We start from the raw sequence: 17,351 nt of genomic DNA on the forward strand, positions 1-17,351 counted from the left end.
GATCACATCTCCCCTGGTTGGTTCTACAACCATCTGCTCTAAGCCACAGTCGTTTAGCATATCCAGGAATGTTCTCTCCTTACTATGACCTGAACATGCATTTTTCCAGTTTATGTGGGGATAGTTAAAATCGCCCATTACCACGACATTTTTGCTTTTGTTGGCCTCTCTAATTTCTTTTTCCATCTCAGAATCCTCTTGTGCACTTTGGTCAAGGGGACGATAATATATTCCTAATGTTAAACTGTACTTCACCCCTGGTATTGATATCCACAGTGCTTCTGTGGAGGAATCAGCTCCCCCTGCATTGTCTATTTTATGTGACACTATGCTCTCTTTGATGTAGAGGGCCACCCCACCTCCAATACGCCCGGTCCTATCCTTCCTGTAGAGCCTGTAACCTGGGATAACAGCATCCCACTGGTTCTCCTCATTCCACCATGTCTCTGTGATGCCCACTATATCAATGTCCTCCTTCAAAACTCTGTACTCCAGCTCCCCCATTTTAGGTCGAATGCTTCTACTATTAGCATAGAGACACTTGTATACTCTGTCCCTAACCTGGGATTTATGTGTTTTGCCCTCTAGCCTTTTGTAGACACTATCACTTATCACATTGCTATGCTCCACGCTTGTATGTGGTTGATTTAGAAAAAAACCCCTCTCTGTCTGCATCCCCATGGACTCTGTATTCCGAACCGAAGTCACCTCAGCTCCTGTCGGCTTTCCCCCAAGGATCAGTTTAAAAGCTGTTCTGCCACCTTTTTAATGTTGAGCGCCAGCAGCCTGGTTCCTCTTTGGTTAAGATGAAGCCCGTCCCTTTTGTACAGGCCTGCCTTATCCCAAAAGGTTCCCCAGTTCCTGACAAAGCTGAAACCCTCTGCATTACACCACCTTCTCATCCACGCATTGAGACCCTATATCTCCGCTTGCCTAGCTCGCCCTGCGCATGGAACAGGTAGCATTTCAGAGAATGCCACCTTGGGGGTCCTGGATTTTAACCTTTTTCCTAGAAGCCTAAATTTAGCTTCCAGAACCTCCCGGCTACATTTCCCAATGTCATTGGTACCAATGTGGACCACAACTGCTGACTCCACCCCAGCACTGTCTAACAGCCTATCTAGACGAAGCGTGACATCCGCAACCTTCGCACCAGGCAGGCAAGTCACCATGCGGTCATCACGCCTGTCACAAACCCAACTCTCTATATTCCTAATGATCGAATCACCCACTACAAGGAGCCCCCCACCTCCCCGAGGGGTATCCTCAGTGTGAGAGGATATCTGACCACCAGCTAAGGAAGGGGTCCCATCTAAGGGAGCATCTTCCCCCACCTCAGACTGGCACCCTCCGTCACCCAGACTCTCATTCTCCATGACATCTGAAGAGATGTCACCTTGGGAGTGGGACCCGGCTGCTAGGTCCCACTGTTAACTTACTCTTACAGTGAATTGATAGGGGTGTAATTCTATTTAGCATTGCACTATAAAGTTTTGAAAACCATTGTGAATACATTTTTAAGATCAAGATAATTCTCAAATTTGAGAAGGAAAGAAAGAACTCAGAGGACTCTAGGCCTAGACTGGAAGTTGGTAATCCTAACATAAAACCATATAGATAGGAGTTATCTGATTGCCAAAAGGTAAAGAGGTTTTCATAACACTCCCAAGTGCCTACATATGTATGGTACCATGTATGGTCAGACGGCTATCTTTTTGGATTCAGTAGATCCTTTGGATGTTCCACAAGTGGAGGAGGGAGGTAGATCAATTTTACCAGATTCCTCTCATAGCTGCTGCCCTTTATTCTGCACAAACCCCTGACTCCAGAAGAGCCTTTTTAGAAATCACAGAAAACAATGGGAGAAAAATGATGGTGAGGAAAAGTTTGTTTCCATCAGCAGAATATCAGAAGGATACAACCCAGTGACCAAGAGGCGTAGCTGGGCCAAACTGCGCCCGGTGCGCAGTCTATATTTTCTGCCCCCATGGTCCCCCTGTGGCGCCCCGCCCCCTTCCCCCACTTACCTTAGTTCTTTCCTTTTCCTAGAACTTTTTCAGGCTGAAAAAAAAGGCTTATTCACAGTTCAGGCTTTAAAGTAACCTGATGGAAACTATACTTGTGAGCCCCAAGGTCTCCTGGGAAGTGTAGTTCCTCAGGCCATTTTTAGCCTGTATTGTGAACAGGCCTTTTTTTCAGTCTGAAAAAGCTCTAGAAAAAGGAAAGGAACTAAGGTAAGTGTGGGAAGGGGGTGGGGGGGTGTCACAAGGGGGTGCGGGGGAAGGGGGATGGGCCTGGGGCGATTTTCCGCCCCAGGCATGCGCCCAGTGCACGACGCACCCCCTGTCCCTTGTAGCTCTGCCACTGCAGTGACCGCTTCCGCACTTGCAGAATAATGCACTTTCAATCCACTTTCAATGCACTTTGCAGCTGGATCTTACTGTGCGGAATAGCAAAATCCATTCAAACAATTGTGAAAGTGGATTGAAAGTGCATTATTCTGCATGCGCGGAAGGGGCCAGTGTCTCTCTTAGGATAAGAGAGACATAAAATATCTACATAAAGTATCTACATAAAATAAACTCAGAACACCTGTTCTTAGTCAAGAATGTCACGCTGTTGCATGAAATTTTGTTTCCTGTGGCGGCGGCTGAAATTAATCACATGACTATTGTCATTGGGCATATAGATCCTGAGGACACTAATACCACAGAGCTCAGGCTTCTTAGAAATGTTTTCAATTTTGATTTTAAAATTTGACTTTTTCATTAAGGCACTTGATATTTACTGAGCTGGAATAAAGGCATATCCATCTGTATCTGTCTCCTTCTCTGTATACTTTCTCATAGCTTTTGGCTTAGTTTGAGATTGATTGACATTTGTCCTGGACAGTTCAGTTCTGTTTCATGGGGAACAATGCAGTATTGAGGCACTAGAGTCTGAGCTACAAATTCAGTGGAAATATTATATTATTTCATTTTAGATAAGTTAAAAATGTACATGGAATGCTGCTTTAGCCAGAAGGTATTATGCAAATATAAGTTTTATTTGGATGGCCTTGGTTCTAGTGCTTCTGTGAGGGTGACCATGTCTCTGCTCCCAATATTTTCTTTTATCCTTCTGCATTGTGGAAAAGGAAAGGTGGAAGCATCCTTAAAACTTTAAATGTCTTCAGTTAGTTGGCGCTGATGTTTTCTGAGATGTCTAAGCATTCACTATGGGGCAGCAATATCAGAATTTGGACTTTGGTTTCATAGCCCAAGTACATAACCTTGTTGTACATACTGTCTATCAGAAACTGTTGTGGAAATGTAAAGCCTGTCTATTCATAGCATCATCAAGACATATCTGGTGGAGGTGAGATTGAAGGAAAGGTTTAGAAAATACTTATTGGTGTTTGTGGTTACCTTACCATTATAAAGGAAAGTTTATGGATACAGTGAATTTGACTATGAGAATGTTATTGGCAAGGAACAAACAGTGCTTCTCTTTTGTGCAGTGTGACATATTATAGTGAAGTTCCATATAAATAGTTCAGCACTTTACACCAAAATAAGCCAGACTGGAGTGACAGCTGAAAGGTTTGATTTCAGGTTCGATTTCTCCTCTCCAGGGATTACTATGCCTGGCAGCTTTTGAAATTCAAAATAGTCAGCTTGGGTTTCACATTTTATTTGCTTTACAGAATGATTACCTTCCAGATTGTTGTCCCCCACTCTGATATGAGTTTTTTAAAAGGACACCACATCTGCTATGTAGGGCAGCTCAGAATGATGCAGCTAATTTTGCCTTTACATATGTAGAGACTCATGAAATATGTGCATTTCAGATCCAGTGTCTAGATTAATCTTCAGGTAGTTCATAGTGTTGCAACTATTTCAGTCCTGTTTTTTTTTGGGACCAGCAGAGAGACTCAACACAGACAAACTAGAGAAGCAACTGAAAAATACAGTTGCTGCTCAGAGCAGCAACACTGGGCAGTTTTTAAATGTTGCATCATAGAAACTCTGGGCTGGAATGCATAAAATTCCTAGCAATCACAGGTGCCTTATCATGACATGCAAGTTAAGTTCATAGAGCATTTTGAGCTGAGCTCCTATAAACAAATCCGTTTACACCTGCATGAAATATTTTTAGACCCTGTGTGTGTTGGCAGCCACTGTCAAGGATGACATTTTGGAGATACGTGTGTTAAAGCTGACACTGTAATTTCCTAGATTTTTCTATTTTAAAAAACTGTAGGTTAAAGTTAATATCATTTCTTTGTTCTAGGGCAGTGTCATCACCTGGCCCTATAAAGGAATTTTGGCATGCTAATTCTAATTTGCATATTTTAATTTGATTAAATGCAATAATTATATTTACATTGCATTTTATGAGATGTGTTCGTGTTTTGATGAATATGTATTATATTTGAGGTTTTTCTTTAAATTTGATAATTTGTAAACAAGTATGAAGGGCACAGGGCCCCACTGAAGCTGGACATTAGGCTTATGGACTTCACAGCCCAACTGGAAGTAAACATGGTTGGGTCAGAAATGATGAGGCCCTACAGCTTACATGATGAGGCCTCTCCCTATTCTTGGGCTATGAGAAGGCTGTCAGAATACCTGATGGGCTCATTCCGCACATGCAGAATAATGCACTTTCAAACTGCTTTCAGTGCTCTTTGAAGCTGTGCGGAATGGCAAAATCCACTTGCAAACAGTTGTGAAAGTGGTTTGAAAACGCATTATTTTGCGTTTGTGGAAGGGGCCAGGGAGAAGGCATAAGCATAGCTGAGGAAAACATGAGCTAGGTCTTTTTCTGAGCTCAAGCCACTTCTTAGTTAGATGGTCCACATGAAGCTTTTAGGGCTTGCTTTAAGAGACTTAACATGTTCACTTTTGAGAACTAATTGCCAACTGAACTGACAACAATTTCTGACAGTGTAGTATCCATATTTGCTTCTAGAATCCATCTAGGTAGCTGGAAAGTCAAAAAGTGAAGGTAGACCTCCTGCTGGATACTAGCATTATTTGATAAAGGAAGGCCCTCTAGAACCCTTCAATAGTCTCCTGAATCACCACACCTTGCATTCTGAGTCCTCTTAGCCCTCTTGAGAGGATTCTTGGCATGATCAGTTGAAAGTATCATTACTGCTGGCATGCTCCTGTGAAGTAAGGAGTGACCACCAGTGTCAGAACCACCTCTGACTGTGGAAAAACTGGATGCATTGTCAGAAATCTGTTTACCAGAAAAAGGTATTTCACCTCACAAACGGAAGTAGTTGTTGCATCCAACCCTGTGCCGCAGTGATTAAAACCACTTTTTCTTGAATCATCTTGTTTTCACCTCAGTCCAAATAATTACTTCAGTATATCAAACATTCATGCTGAGATTCTAAAGCATGTCAAAATATCCCAGGCAAAATCCTTGTAGCTGCACAAGTTGGGTTCTTTGGTTTTTAGGCTGAGCTATAATCACATTGTGTAGTCGTCTGTTTTACAGCTCAATCTAGTGGGCACGGCAGCCAGGGACAGCACTACTTTTGTGCTGCCACTCTGCTTCCAAAGGAATTTCAAGTAGCATGGTAAGGCCCAAAACTAAAACAAAAAAAATCCCAAGTGTCTGAAAAAAAACTATTGAAAAAAAGGACTTACACCACACTTCCTTGCGGCATACATCTGTGGCCAGGGAGGGGGGCATTCCCGGACTAAAAGGCTGGTGAAATCTGACTAAAGTTGGCTCCATTCCGGGAGCACTCCATTCTGGGAGCACCCCTCTCCGCTGTGCTGGCATGCTGTCTGATGCTGGTGTAGCTTCAAAGCTGCAAGCCCTTCCCGGTTTAGGTGTCACAAAGCTGTTCAGTACTTGCATGCCACTATGTTTGTTCTCTCTGCTGGTGTAGGTGCACCTTACATCAGCAGGGTAAGCACCCACTTTGGCAGAAGCTCCCACAACCCATTTCCCCCCCCCCCCCCCCGGACTGGGCTGATAGTTTTGTTTGCTTGTTTCTTTTTCTGTAAGAACAGCTTTAACTGTTAATCTTTACGTTGGAGGGAAAATATCACATATGACTTGTGTGTTAATATTATTTATTTGTTGTCAAACATTTCTATTCTACCTTAACTCTTACATCTCAAGGGGAAAACCAAATTATGAGAACTGAAATTATAATCCAATTAAAATTAAAACAGAGGTTAAAGTACACATAGGATCAACAAACACAAATGCAGCTAATGGCAAAAAGTCATCTCTTTTTGAGTGATTATCTCACTCTTCCATCTGATTACTCTGGTTTGAAAATTTTAGCAATGGTACATCAATGAACAATAAATTAGGGAATAAATGATGCAGTTGGATAATTAAAGGTATATGGCAAGAGTGGTTATGTAAAGGCAGTGGGCAGTTTTAACTGTTTGCTTCCTAAGGTATAAATCATTTGAAATGAAATTGTGTTATAATGATTAGATTATATTCTTAATTTACTAGCAGTCCAGTATGATATTGAATTTTTATTTATTTACTTACAGAAGCAGAGATACTCCCCCTCCCGAAAATTAAGTTAACTAATCTTAAGGATGTGATGTGTCTATTCTTTGTCCTGCAATTATAGCAAGACACAAAGTTTAAAAACAGAGTGCTGTCCAGAGGAATTGTGTGTGAGCTTGCTCATATGTGTGCCGTATGGATTATACAATGCATAGGCATAATACATACTGATGTGCAGTTCTTGAAACAAAGGGATATTATACAGTGTGGTTAATATAAAAGGGTATTGTAAATACTTTTATGAATGCTGTATATGACCAGTCATTTCAGTCTTATGATGGTAGCATTTTACGTGTTCTGTATCATTGATTTCCCCCCCTCCATTTCTCTGGAAGAACTGCTAATACTGGCTGTCCTTTTATTCTTCATATTAGACTGGAAATGTAGTTTGGACATAATGGATTATTGATTGGTCTGAGAACAGCAGAAGCCCTAAGGCCTTGTCATCAATGGTACTTACTCTCCCATTAGTGAATGCATCACTTCATGCAGCTATTTGGGATCCAAATCTGTGGAATATAAGGTTATAATTGTTGGTCGTGCAACAGAACGGTTTTTAGGGCAAGGAGAGCTTCATTGTCGGTAGGGGTTCCCCACCTCCTCCCGGTTGTCCAAAAAATAGCCTCTTTGTTTTGGTCATAAGATAAGCTGGATCAGGATGTTAATGATGTGTTTTAATTCATTCTTTATAATACCACAGTGTAACCAATAAAATACATTTCTTTGTATCTGGGAGGACAAACATGGCCAGTATTCTGAAACACAAAATATGCACTGAGTGGGTGACAGGCCTCTGTTTCTCAGCACACCCTAAAGCAGTGAGCAAGAATAACTTCTTCATAGAACTCCTCTAGAACATGCTGTGTGATTTACGGACATCTCCCCTTTTACGTTTGCCTTTCCTTTCAAGAGACCAGGCCTCTGTAGATGAGCCCTTTACTGGAGTGTTGCAGGGGTTTGTTTTTTTTTAAGTTTGTGGGTGTGTATGTCTTTTTTGAAAGGGTTACAGATTTACTGATGTAATTTCAGAATGCATAATAGGTAGGAAATCTCATAGTCAAGTTGCTATGTTACTGTTGCTAGTCTGATGAGGGTACAAAGTGGTTACGTTCCAAGGCAGCAGAGATTTTTTTATTTTTTTTAAAATAGAGGGGTTACAGTTTTAAACATTTGTAATAGCTCCCCCCTTTTAATGTACAGGTTATATTTGTTTTTGTTCCGTTTTGACTTGGCATTCTTCCTTTTTCCCATCTACTCTCTGGGTTGGTAATTCATGCTTTTATTTTGGTATTGTTAGAAAAGTGATTTGTTGATAAGTAACTGAGTCAGTTTTCTCGATATGAAACTAGCAGGCCTATGCTTTGATGGCGCTTGAAAAAATATCAAGGCAAAGTCGTGCTGACCTTTTTCTAATGCCAGTGTTTACTTTGAAGGACATAAACTGTTAGGATTTCCTGTGAATTCAAGGATATGCTTACTATTTAAAGACATGTCCTGCCCTGTCTTCCAGCCGTTGTTAATTGAGCTGCTCCAGAATTATGGACTGGTTTTGTTATCTTTGAAAATAAGCAGTAGAAAGGTGAACTGCCCATAAAAGAATGAAAGAAAATCTCTTCAATAGGATATTTTTTTAATCAGAGTATTTTGGGAATTTTCGATGGGGAAGTTGGTTATATTTCCTGGGAATGTACATTTTTTGGTGTTGGGAATGAAGCAGTGTATGACAGAGGCATAGCAAGGGGGGAAAGCGCTCATTGCACTGGAGCGTATCCCACCCTGTAATGCCCCCACCCCACCCTGGCACACCCCCGCCACGTCCCCAGAATGCCCTCACCACACACCCCGCATGGAAGCGCCCCCGGTGCGTCGCCCCCCATCCCCTTGGAGCTACGCCTCTGGTGTATGAGATTGTTGGAAACAAAACAGCAGTAGCTCTGGGTCAAATTCTAGTGCAGGTGTAGACTCTCTGGGTGGCCTTCAGGACAATAAAAGCTCATGCTGAATATAAGCCAATTTGCTGCAGTTTCTAAGTAAGTCTACTTAGGATCATAGCCTGAAAGCGCATTTCAGTTAAAAAAAATCTGCCCAACCCTTTGAGATCAGGTGGGGAGCATTTTGACTGTCCCTCTTGTTGTGTAGGTGTGTGAAGCTTCCTATTAGAACTGGAAGTTTATTTTTAACCTTGCTTAAGTTACAAATCTTGGCTACAAGCAGATGTTATTCCAAGGTGGAGGATACAGATGTGATCTGGTCAGAATAAACGAGTGCCCAAGATTATTTAAAAATTTGCACAGAACAGGTGTGCTTTCTTTGTTTTTACTAGCTACCTTTTTAAGCGTTTGTGGTATAAGAGAGCTTTCGGTGATACTGAGTACATTTCAGGTGGTGAGTTGGGATTGTTAGGTCAACTGCAGGAGAAGGTAAATGTCATCAACAACGCATGCTTTATGGTAAAATAATTAAACTCCAGCTACTTTTAACAAGCTCCATAGCAAAGAGTGGTAAGCTGCAGTACTGCAGTCCAAGCTCTGCTGATGACCTGAATTCAGTTCCAATGGTAGTCAGTTTCAAGTAGCCAGCTCAAGGGTCATTCAGCTTTCCATCCTGCTGAGGCTGGTAAAATGAGTACCCAATTTGCTGGAGGTAAAGTGGAGAAGAGTGGAGAAGGTGATGGCAAACCACCCCATAATCTATGTCTGCCTATACTCTGTTTCACATAAAGATATTAGTAGATTGCATATTCCTTCACTACATAACACAGCATGCTAGACCTCCTTTGTTGTAGAATGCTCTGCCTGGGTTCTAGTGCCTACCTAGCCTTCTCCCCCCGCCCCCCAATCTGTTAGAAAGTAAAAAAAAATACATTTTGGCATGAATGTTCTTGTATCAAAGTACTATGTTCAATAATGCACAAAATAATATCTTGGGCAAAGATAGTGAGTAAAAATGAATGATAATTCTCATATTCGTTTGGGACTATGTTCTAAAGCAGAATCATACAATTTTCTTAACTGCTGCACCTTAACTAACCAAACTAAAATCTCTATATGGAACAGAGTATTGTAAACATTATGATATGACTTCATCCCATGGGTCAGTAACGAGCCAGTGGTTTCGCTGGGGACTAGCTTTACCTTTACCTACTCCTTTTCAACTGAGAAAATGCTCTGCCTCAGGTCTGTACACTTACTAAGAAGATTTTTTTAAAGTACGTGATTCAGTCTCCAACTAAAGGAGAAGCTGAGGTATCTGGTTAAACATGTGAAACTAGGACTACTGCAAAGAAGTGAGAATCACTACAATTAATTCTGTAGACTGTATTTTGTCCATCATGCTCACGACTGAAATGCATAAAGGCATGAATGCATAAAATACAAGACAACTTAGCCCTCCATGTTATAAGGAAGTAGATTAGTTCTCAAGGTGTCAGAGACACCTTCAAATCTGCAGTGGCCACTGTAGCAGCAGCTGCTTTCAACCGGGAAATAATTCTAATTGAACAAACTATAATTTACCTCAAGTAACCATGTAAAGTTTTGTTCTGCATGTTCAGCTTTGCTGCTTGGATAGAGACATCAAGACCTCTGGATAACTCTTACAGTAATACTGAGGCCCCTTCTGCACATGCAGAATAATGTACTTTCAATCCACTTTCACAATTGTTTGCAAGTGGATTTTGCTATTCCACACAACTGCAAAGTGCACGGAAAGTGGATTGAAAGTGCTTTATTCTGTATGTGCAGAAGAGGCTTGAAAGATGCAGTTTGCTCCTATTTAAGTCAATGGGTTGGGATTGTAGTGTAATTTTTTTTTAACTTTTATTCATGTACCTTTTTGTTACTGGCAGGAACTGCAAGTCTTATTTTCCTAATTGAGATATTGCTGTTTTGTCAGTCCTTAGAAAATGTACTTAAGCGTTGCTTCCTTATAAATGAAAACATTATTTATGTAAACTATTTCTAAACTGCACTACCAGTCAACCAAGATTTTTGAGTGGTTTGCAAAACAATACGAAATACAACACAATCGTAGTCAGTCAACAAACAACAGCAGAAGAAGCATCGGCCAGTAAATGAATGAATGACTGCATGGATGAAGGAATGGATGAATGAACGAACTAGTATGGTAAAGACAGCAAGTAAAACAGCTAAAATGATCAAACTGAGGCTATTGTTCTTTGGTCATCTTTTGAGAAGACGACTCACTGGAAAAGTCAATAATGCTAGAAAAAGTTGAAAGCAGCAGGAAAACAAAATCTCAACATAAAATGGATTGACTGTATAAAGCAAGCCACACTGCACAGTTTGCAAGACCTGAGCAAGTCTGTTAATAATAGGCTGTTTTAGAGGTCATTAATTCACAGGGTTGCCATAAGTCAGAAGCTACTTGATGGTGCACGCGCGCGCACGCACACACACACACACACACACACACACACACACACACACACACACACACACACACACAACACTTAATGATTAAAACAGCAAAATCAAGTGAGTTTGAAATGTCGACATTGAAATGTCGACATGAAAAAGACTAGTTGTTGCCTAAATTCCTGGAAGAACAGCAACTTCTTTACCTGAGGCTAGAAATGTTAGATGCCAGTCAAATCACTAGGGGTGGGGGTTATACAGAGAAGGCACTTCTGCAGAAAATGCCCAGTCTTTCGTAGCTACCCATCTAATTTCAAAAGATGGTAGCATGTTGTGATGGTGACCTTAATCTCAGTTTAAACAAACACCTGTTTCAAGGTCTGTACAGAAGTGATACCTGAGATGTCATTTTCAGTAGGAATGAAGTGCTATATTCTACAAAATCTGGTTGTTTCTGGTCAAATGAAAAAAATGTCTGTTTTTAATGGAAGCAACAGACTTAAAATGTTAAAGCCACTTCAAGGGAACATTTATTCACTTTAAAGTATGCATATCAATACTTTTGCTTAGTTTGGGAAGAAAAATTAGAAGAATTTTGAGGGCTTCTTTTCTTAAAATTAAACAGCAATTATACCTTTTCTTTGTTAAAATGATCTGTTTATGTATCATGTTCTGCTGATCTTATAGTTTTATGGTGTTATCTTATTCATTACTAGCTTAAGGTTATGAGTGGACTAACTTTTAGGTATCGAACAAATACAACCCTGACATCAAAGTTCTAAATTATTTGCATAAAGTAATTATTTTGTGTTCTTTTCTTTTTGTTCCAGATGCTCTTTGCCGCCTGACTAACAACCCCCAGTGAATTTATATCTCAGATTCTTTCAAGCAGCCAAGGGGAAACCTGAACACTAGAATGAAGAGATAAAAACCTCACTCAGCATAAATGCATGATTGAAATTGCAGCACGGTTTCCTACTACTGGACAAGGTATTGTCGCTTTTACTAATGTTGCTGTGGTATAGATGGATGATAGCATAAATGCCAGCATGGAGTTACGAAGAGCCTCTAGTCCTCACAAGATGAACAAGAGTGATATGGATGAAGACAAGTCCGTGTTGCACAGCTGCTGCATATGTGGCAAAAGTTTTCCTTTCCAGAGCTCCTTGTCACAGCACATGAGGAAACACACAGGGGAGAAACCTTACAAGTGCCCGTATTGTGACCACAGAGCTTCTCAAAAGGGCAATTTGAAGATACACATTCGGAGTCACAGAACAGGCACTATTAGTCAGGGCCAGGAGGTGGAGGTGGGAGGAGAGGCGCAGCTTGGAGAGATGCGAGTCTCGGAAGGTCTTGATGGTTGCACCAGCCCTACCAAAAGTACCTCTGCCTGCAACAAGATCTTGAATGGAGCAACTCCAGCAGAAGGGGGCAAGATCTTGCTTCGAAGCAGCAGAAAAGAGGCAGTTCCTGAAACCTCCTCTAGGGAAGATGTTAAAATATGTCCTGTGCAGTGCACCTTCTGCAAAAACAAATTTGAAGGGAAGAAAGAATTGGAACAGCACATCCATCAAATTCATAAACCTTTCAAATGTAAGCTGTGCAATTATATGACCTTAAGAGAGGAAACACTGTTAAGCCACATAGAGAAAGACCACATTACCACTCCGATTCCAAATGGAGAGACGTGCGCTGAGAGCTGCAAGAGTGAGTCAAGCGGAGGGGAGTTTCCTTGCGAAGTCTGTGGACAGGCCTTTAGTCAAACGTGGTTTCTCAAAGCTCACATGAAAAAGCATAGAGGGTCATTCGACCATGGGTGCCATATATGTGGCAGAAGGTTTAAAGAACCCTGGTTCCTCAAAAACCACATGAAGTCACATGGCCCCAAGTCTGGGAGCAAAAACAAGCCAAAAAACGATTTGGAGCCCATAGCCACTATTAATGATGTTGTTCAGGAGGAAACGATTGTGACTGGCTTGTCCCTGTATGAAATTTGCACCAAGTGTGGAAACTTGTTTACAAATATGGAAAGCCTAAAAGCACATAATTCTGTGCATTGCAGGTCTTCTAGAGCTCGAAATGAACACAGAGCTGAGAGTCTAGTTGATGGAGATTTTGATCCAACTATAGCAAAGCAGTTTTTTGTCCAGTATCTAAAATTGAAGCCATCTGTAGAGGTAGACCGTTTTGCAGGAGGGCAGTCAGGAAAAAGAGTAGCTGAGCTGGATCCGGTCAATAGCTACCAGGCTTGGCACTTGGCCACCAAAGGAAAAGTCGCAGAACCTTCTGAGTACGTCAAGTATTTGGGATGGGATGAAGTCCTGGCCGATGCTGATGTCACTTATGACAAGGATAAAAGGGAATATATTCTTGTCAGTCAAGAGAAGCGCAAACTAGACCATGACTTACCAGGCTCTTCAGGCAATCCAAAAAAGAAAAACTGTCACAGTGGGCGTTCAGAGAAAAGTAACAGTTCACAGTCAGGGGACAACTCTATCTTAGGTCAGGATGACCTAGAGTATAGACCGTCTTCACGTCAGAGCAGAAGGGTATCACAGAACAAGTCCACAGAGTGTTTTGAGTGTGGCAAGATCTTCCGTACTTATCACCAAATGGTGCTTCATTCCCGTGTGCACAGGAAACAGCGCCGAAGCTGCAGTGAAGGCAGAGTCGTAGTTCAGCAAGATCGATATGGATCAAATAGTGAGGATGGAGACTCTGTTTCAGTGAGTGGTCCAAGCACACCAGGTTCAGCCTCTGCTCCAGAAGATTCAGTCACTTCTGGCTTGGGTGGAGAGGGGCCTGAAGATAGTTCGGAGGAAGGAGTAAACGAGCCATCACCATGTAAGTGCCTAAAACAATTCCCTGTTTTTAGTATTACATATTGTGTTACTGTTGTTTTTTAAGCTAAATCCATTGCAGGTCTTTTGAATTACTTTTGATAATAAACATTAGTGATGTTGGAAATAACACTCTTAAAATGAATGACATGCCTTTTAAAAAAACCATGATGTGAACCACAAATTCAGCCTCCCTGAAGTGAGGTTTTTATGGCACACTTCATATTCAAGACACATATAACATATGGTGACAGAGCCACTTTGACATGGCATGGTCCTGTGCTGCTGGAGAGTGGTCATGAATTTAATCAGTCACATGACAGAGTCAGTTCTACAAATCTTCCCCTTCTGATTGTTTCTGCCTTTCGCAATAAAACAGGATTGAATGAGTTTTGCATGGTTATCATAACTTTTAGTAACATGGAAGTAACTCCCATATTTATTGTCGAAGGCTTTCACGGCCGGAATCACTTGGGAATCACACAGCCCGGAAACCACACAGCACCCAAACTCCCATATTTCTTTTTCAGTATGTGTGTATGCACGAGAGAAGGGGAAAAGATACAGATGGAAGATGTCTTCTATGGTTATGGATACTAAGGCCCCTTCCGCACACGCAAAATAATGCGTTTTCAAACCACTTTCACAACTGTTTGCAAGTGGATTTTGCCATTCTGCCCAGCTTCAAAGAGCACTGAAAGCAGTCTAAAAGTGCATTATTCTGCATGTGCGGAATGAGCCTAAGATTCTTAGATTGAGATTATTAATTTAGGTATGTCATAGAAATGAAGAATGGGAACCCTCATTACACAAAAACCTCTTTTCTCTTTGTCTCATGATTAGCTTCTCAACCTTGCAAACAAATCTGAGACATTGTTATCTTGGATGTGTTTAGGAAGTTTATATATTTTTCAGACTTGCCTGGCTAAATCTAGTACCTTTACCTCAATGTTATTGTTGCTAATTTTTCCTGAAATGAAGGGCAGTTGACAAGTGTGGGACTAACTAGGTAAGATGGCATCAGGTGCATGTTTTATTATCATTCCTGTAAAAGTGAGGTTGGAGACTCAAGGAGCCAAGATGGTATAGTGGTTAAGAGCTGTGGACTCTAATTTGGAGAACTGGGTTTGATTCCCTGCTCTTCCACATGAGCGGCGGACTCTCATCTGGAGAATCAGGTTTGTTTCCCCTTTTGTCCACATGAAGCCTGCTAGGTGACCTTGGGCTAATAGCTCTCAGAACTCTCTAATCCCCACCTACCTCACAAGGTGTCTGTTGTGGGTGAGAAGGAAAGGTGGCTGTAAGCCGCTTTCAGACGCCTCAAGGTAGAGAAATAAAAACCGACTCTTCTTCTTCAAAGCACAAACAGAGGTAACAAATTATTTATTTATTTGTTCCATTTATACCCTGCCCTACATCGAAGTCCCAGGGCTTAATGGAGTTAAAAGCCCGGTTGACACATACAACATTAAAAACCACCATAAAAACAGTCAATAAAAACATCCATTAAAAATCCACCCCCCAGCCTTCAGCTGGCATCAAATTGTTTCACTTCACATGTTTTTGCTCCCCTAACCAATTTGTCCTCGTTGGGTTTGAGATCAGAAATAATTATGACTGGAAAGAGATACTTTTGTGGGAAGGGGCAAAGTGTAATTGAAAATAGAATTCAGTAAACACTCCAGCACACAACTTTTGGGCTAAAAATAGCTTCAGCTATGCCCAGTTGTGCATGCGTTCCGTTGCCCATGTCATGCTGTACCATGGCCATATTGTGAACTGTCCCATTTTAGTTGGTTTAGAATTTGTGTTGGTTTAGAATTTGTGACTGATATTTCTCTTAGCCCTTCCACTTTGGTATTAGTTTATACACATTAGCACTTGTGCTGGATTGCATTTTGTCCCAGTCTTACTCAGGCCTGTCCCTTGCAATCTGTGTTAGATTCAGCAATGGAACACAGAAAGAGTTGCTGATCTAACCTTGAAGCACCGCAGACTGGCTAACCATCGTCAATGAGAGATCCATTCTTCCCTTCTATTTCTTTTCAGTACTGTGCCTTTCAAAGTTGTGTTAGAAGAACTCCAAGTCTGTAATTAATCTCTCTGGATTACTGTAGTCCTCAGAGTCTGACTCTGGTTAAATGGAACAAATTATTCTCCAAATAGAAGCAGTGTAAATATTTGAAGGAACAGAGCTGTGAGAGGTTTTGTATCATTTTCCTCCTCTCTGTTTCTCTTTCTTTGTTTATAAGGCTCATTCATATCCTAAGGAAAAAGAGAATTTCTTTCCTTCAGTTTATTTGTGTTTTCGTTATTAGCAAAACAGTGCCTTCCAACTATTTTTCCAGAGAGTTAGCTGATTTGAACTTTGAGGTTTTTGATGTGCTGTCATAAACATCGTGGAAGAAGTAGTAAGTAGGTTTCTGAGGAAAATTGAGGCAATTTGTTCTGCTTCTGTACTGAGGCACAGAGGCAAATCTAGTTTGGCTAACTAATAGCCACTTGCATGTGTAGTCAATTGCAGCTTCCGGCCAGTTTCCTTTTGCCATTTGTCTCATGAGTCACACTTTTATGCTCTGTTCGACAGAAAGATGACAGTAGGACTGTATATTCCTCCACTACAGAACAAAACATGCTGGACCTTCTTTGTTGTAGAATACTCCCCCTGGGTCTTAGTGCCTACCTAGCCCTGCTCTCCCCCCCCCCCCCATCCTTTTGAAAGTAGAAATACACTTTGGCGTAAATTCTCTTGTATCAAAGTACCATCTTACCCATAATAAAACCCTAAGGAATGGAACGTACCGATGACGAACCCTCCACCAATGGGTGATATTCCATCCCCTCCCTGGAGCAGCAGTACCTTGGCACCCCTGCTCCAGGGCTGCCAAGCCTTTCCTGCCTCCCCACCCCCAGCAACCACCCAGGGCTCAGTTGAAGGCTAGGGAGTAGAGCGCAGTTGAAGACTGGTGAGTGGTATTCACTCCACCCTCAGTCTCCAGATGGAGGTTGGAGGTGGGGCCAGCTGGCTCACCCACCCCCATCTCCACATAAGTTCAGGACCCCTGGAGATAGGAGTGGCAAAGGCCCATTCTGTCTTGGCCTCAGCCAAGCTTGGATCCAGCTTAGAGCTGGATCTTAGCATGGTTGAGGCCATGCTCAGACCGAGCACACAGCCTGACTACCTATAGCTTTATACTGTTGGCTCCGCCTGAATCCAGTTCTAAGATCAATTTATAACTAGATCCAAGCCTGGCTGTGGCCAGGGTCAAATGGACCCTTGCCGCGGCAATCTCCACATGGAAATTGGGGGTCCCAAATTCCATGTGAAGATGGGGCAGGGTGAGCAGGGTGGCCCCGCTTCCAATCTCCATGTGGGGGTGGCCCTACTCCCAATCCCTACTCCCAATCTCCAAGCCCTGCTCAGCAGCCTTCAACTGCGCCCCTGCCTGAAACTCTATGAGGAGTTCCAGGCCCCCTCCCCTCCCCGTGCTCCTGGTTACGCCACTGGATAAGGAGAGATATAAGAAATATACTCCTTGCGTCTGAAGACCTAAGCATGGAGTTCTGGTAGAACAGATTGTTCTTGTCTTCTCTCATT

General features: G+C 41.9%; 1 protein-coding gene across 4 annotated transcripts in view; it reads left to right on the top strand.

Moving 5' to 3' along the window:
* The window catches only part of ZNF516 (zinc finger protein 516), a 141,680-nt gene that overhangs the window by 48,805 nt on the left and 75,524 nt on the right, over nucleotides 1-17,351 (top strand). For all 4 annotated transcript variants that reach the window (XM_048507607.1, XM_048507609.1, XM_048507606.1 and 1 more), the window contains one exon: nucleotides 11,741-13,757. In XM_048507607.1, the coding sequence (XP_048363564.1) occupies nucleotides 11,936-13,757 (1,822 nt within the window). In that variant the 5' untranslated portion in view covers nucleotides 11,741-11,935. The remainder of the gene's footprint in view (nucleotides 1-11,740; nucleotides 13,758-17,351) is intronic.

Source organism: Sphaerodactylus townsendi, linkage group LG09 (assembly GCF_021028975.2).
Source record: "Sphaerodactylus townsendi isolate TG3544 linkage group LG09, MPM_Stown_v2.3, whole genome shotgun sequence".
Taxonomy (NCBI): domain Eukaryota; kingdom Metazoa; phylum Chordata; class Lepidosauria; order Squamata; family Sphaerodactylidae; genus Sphaerodactylus; species Sphaerodactylus townsendi.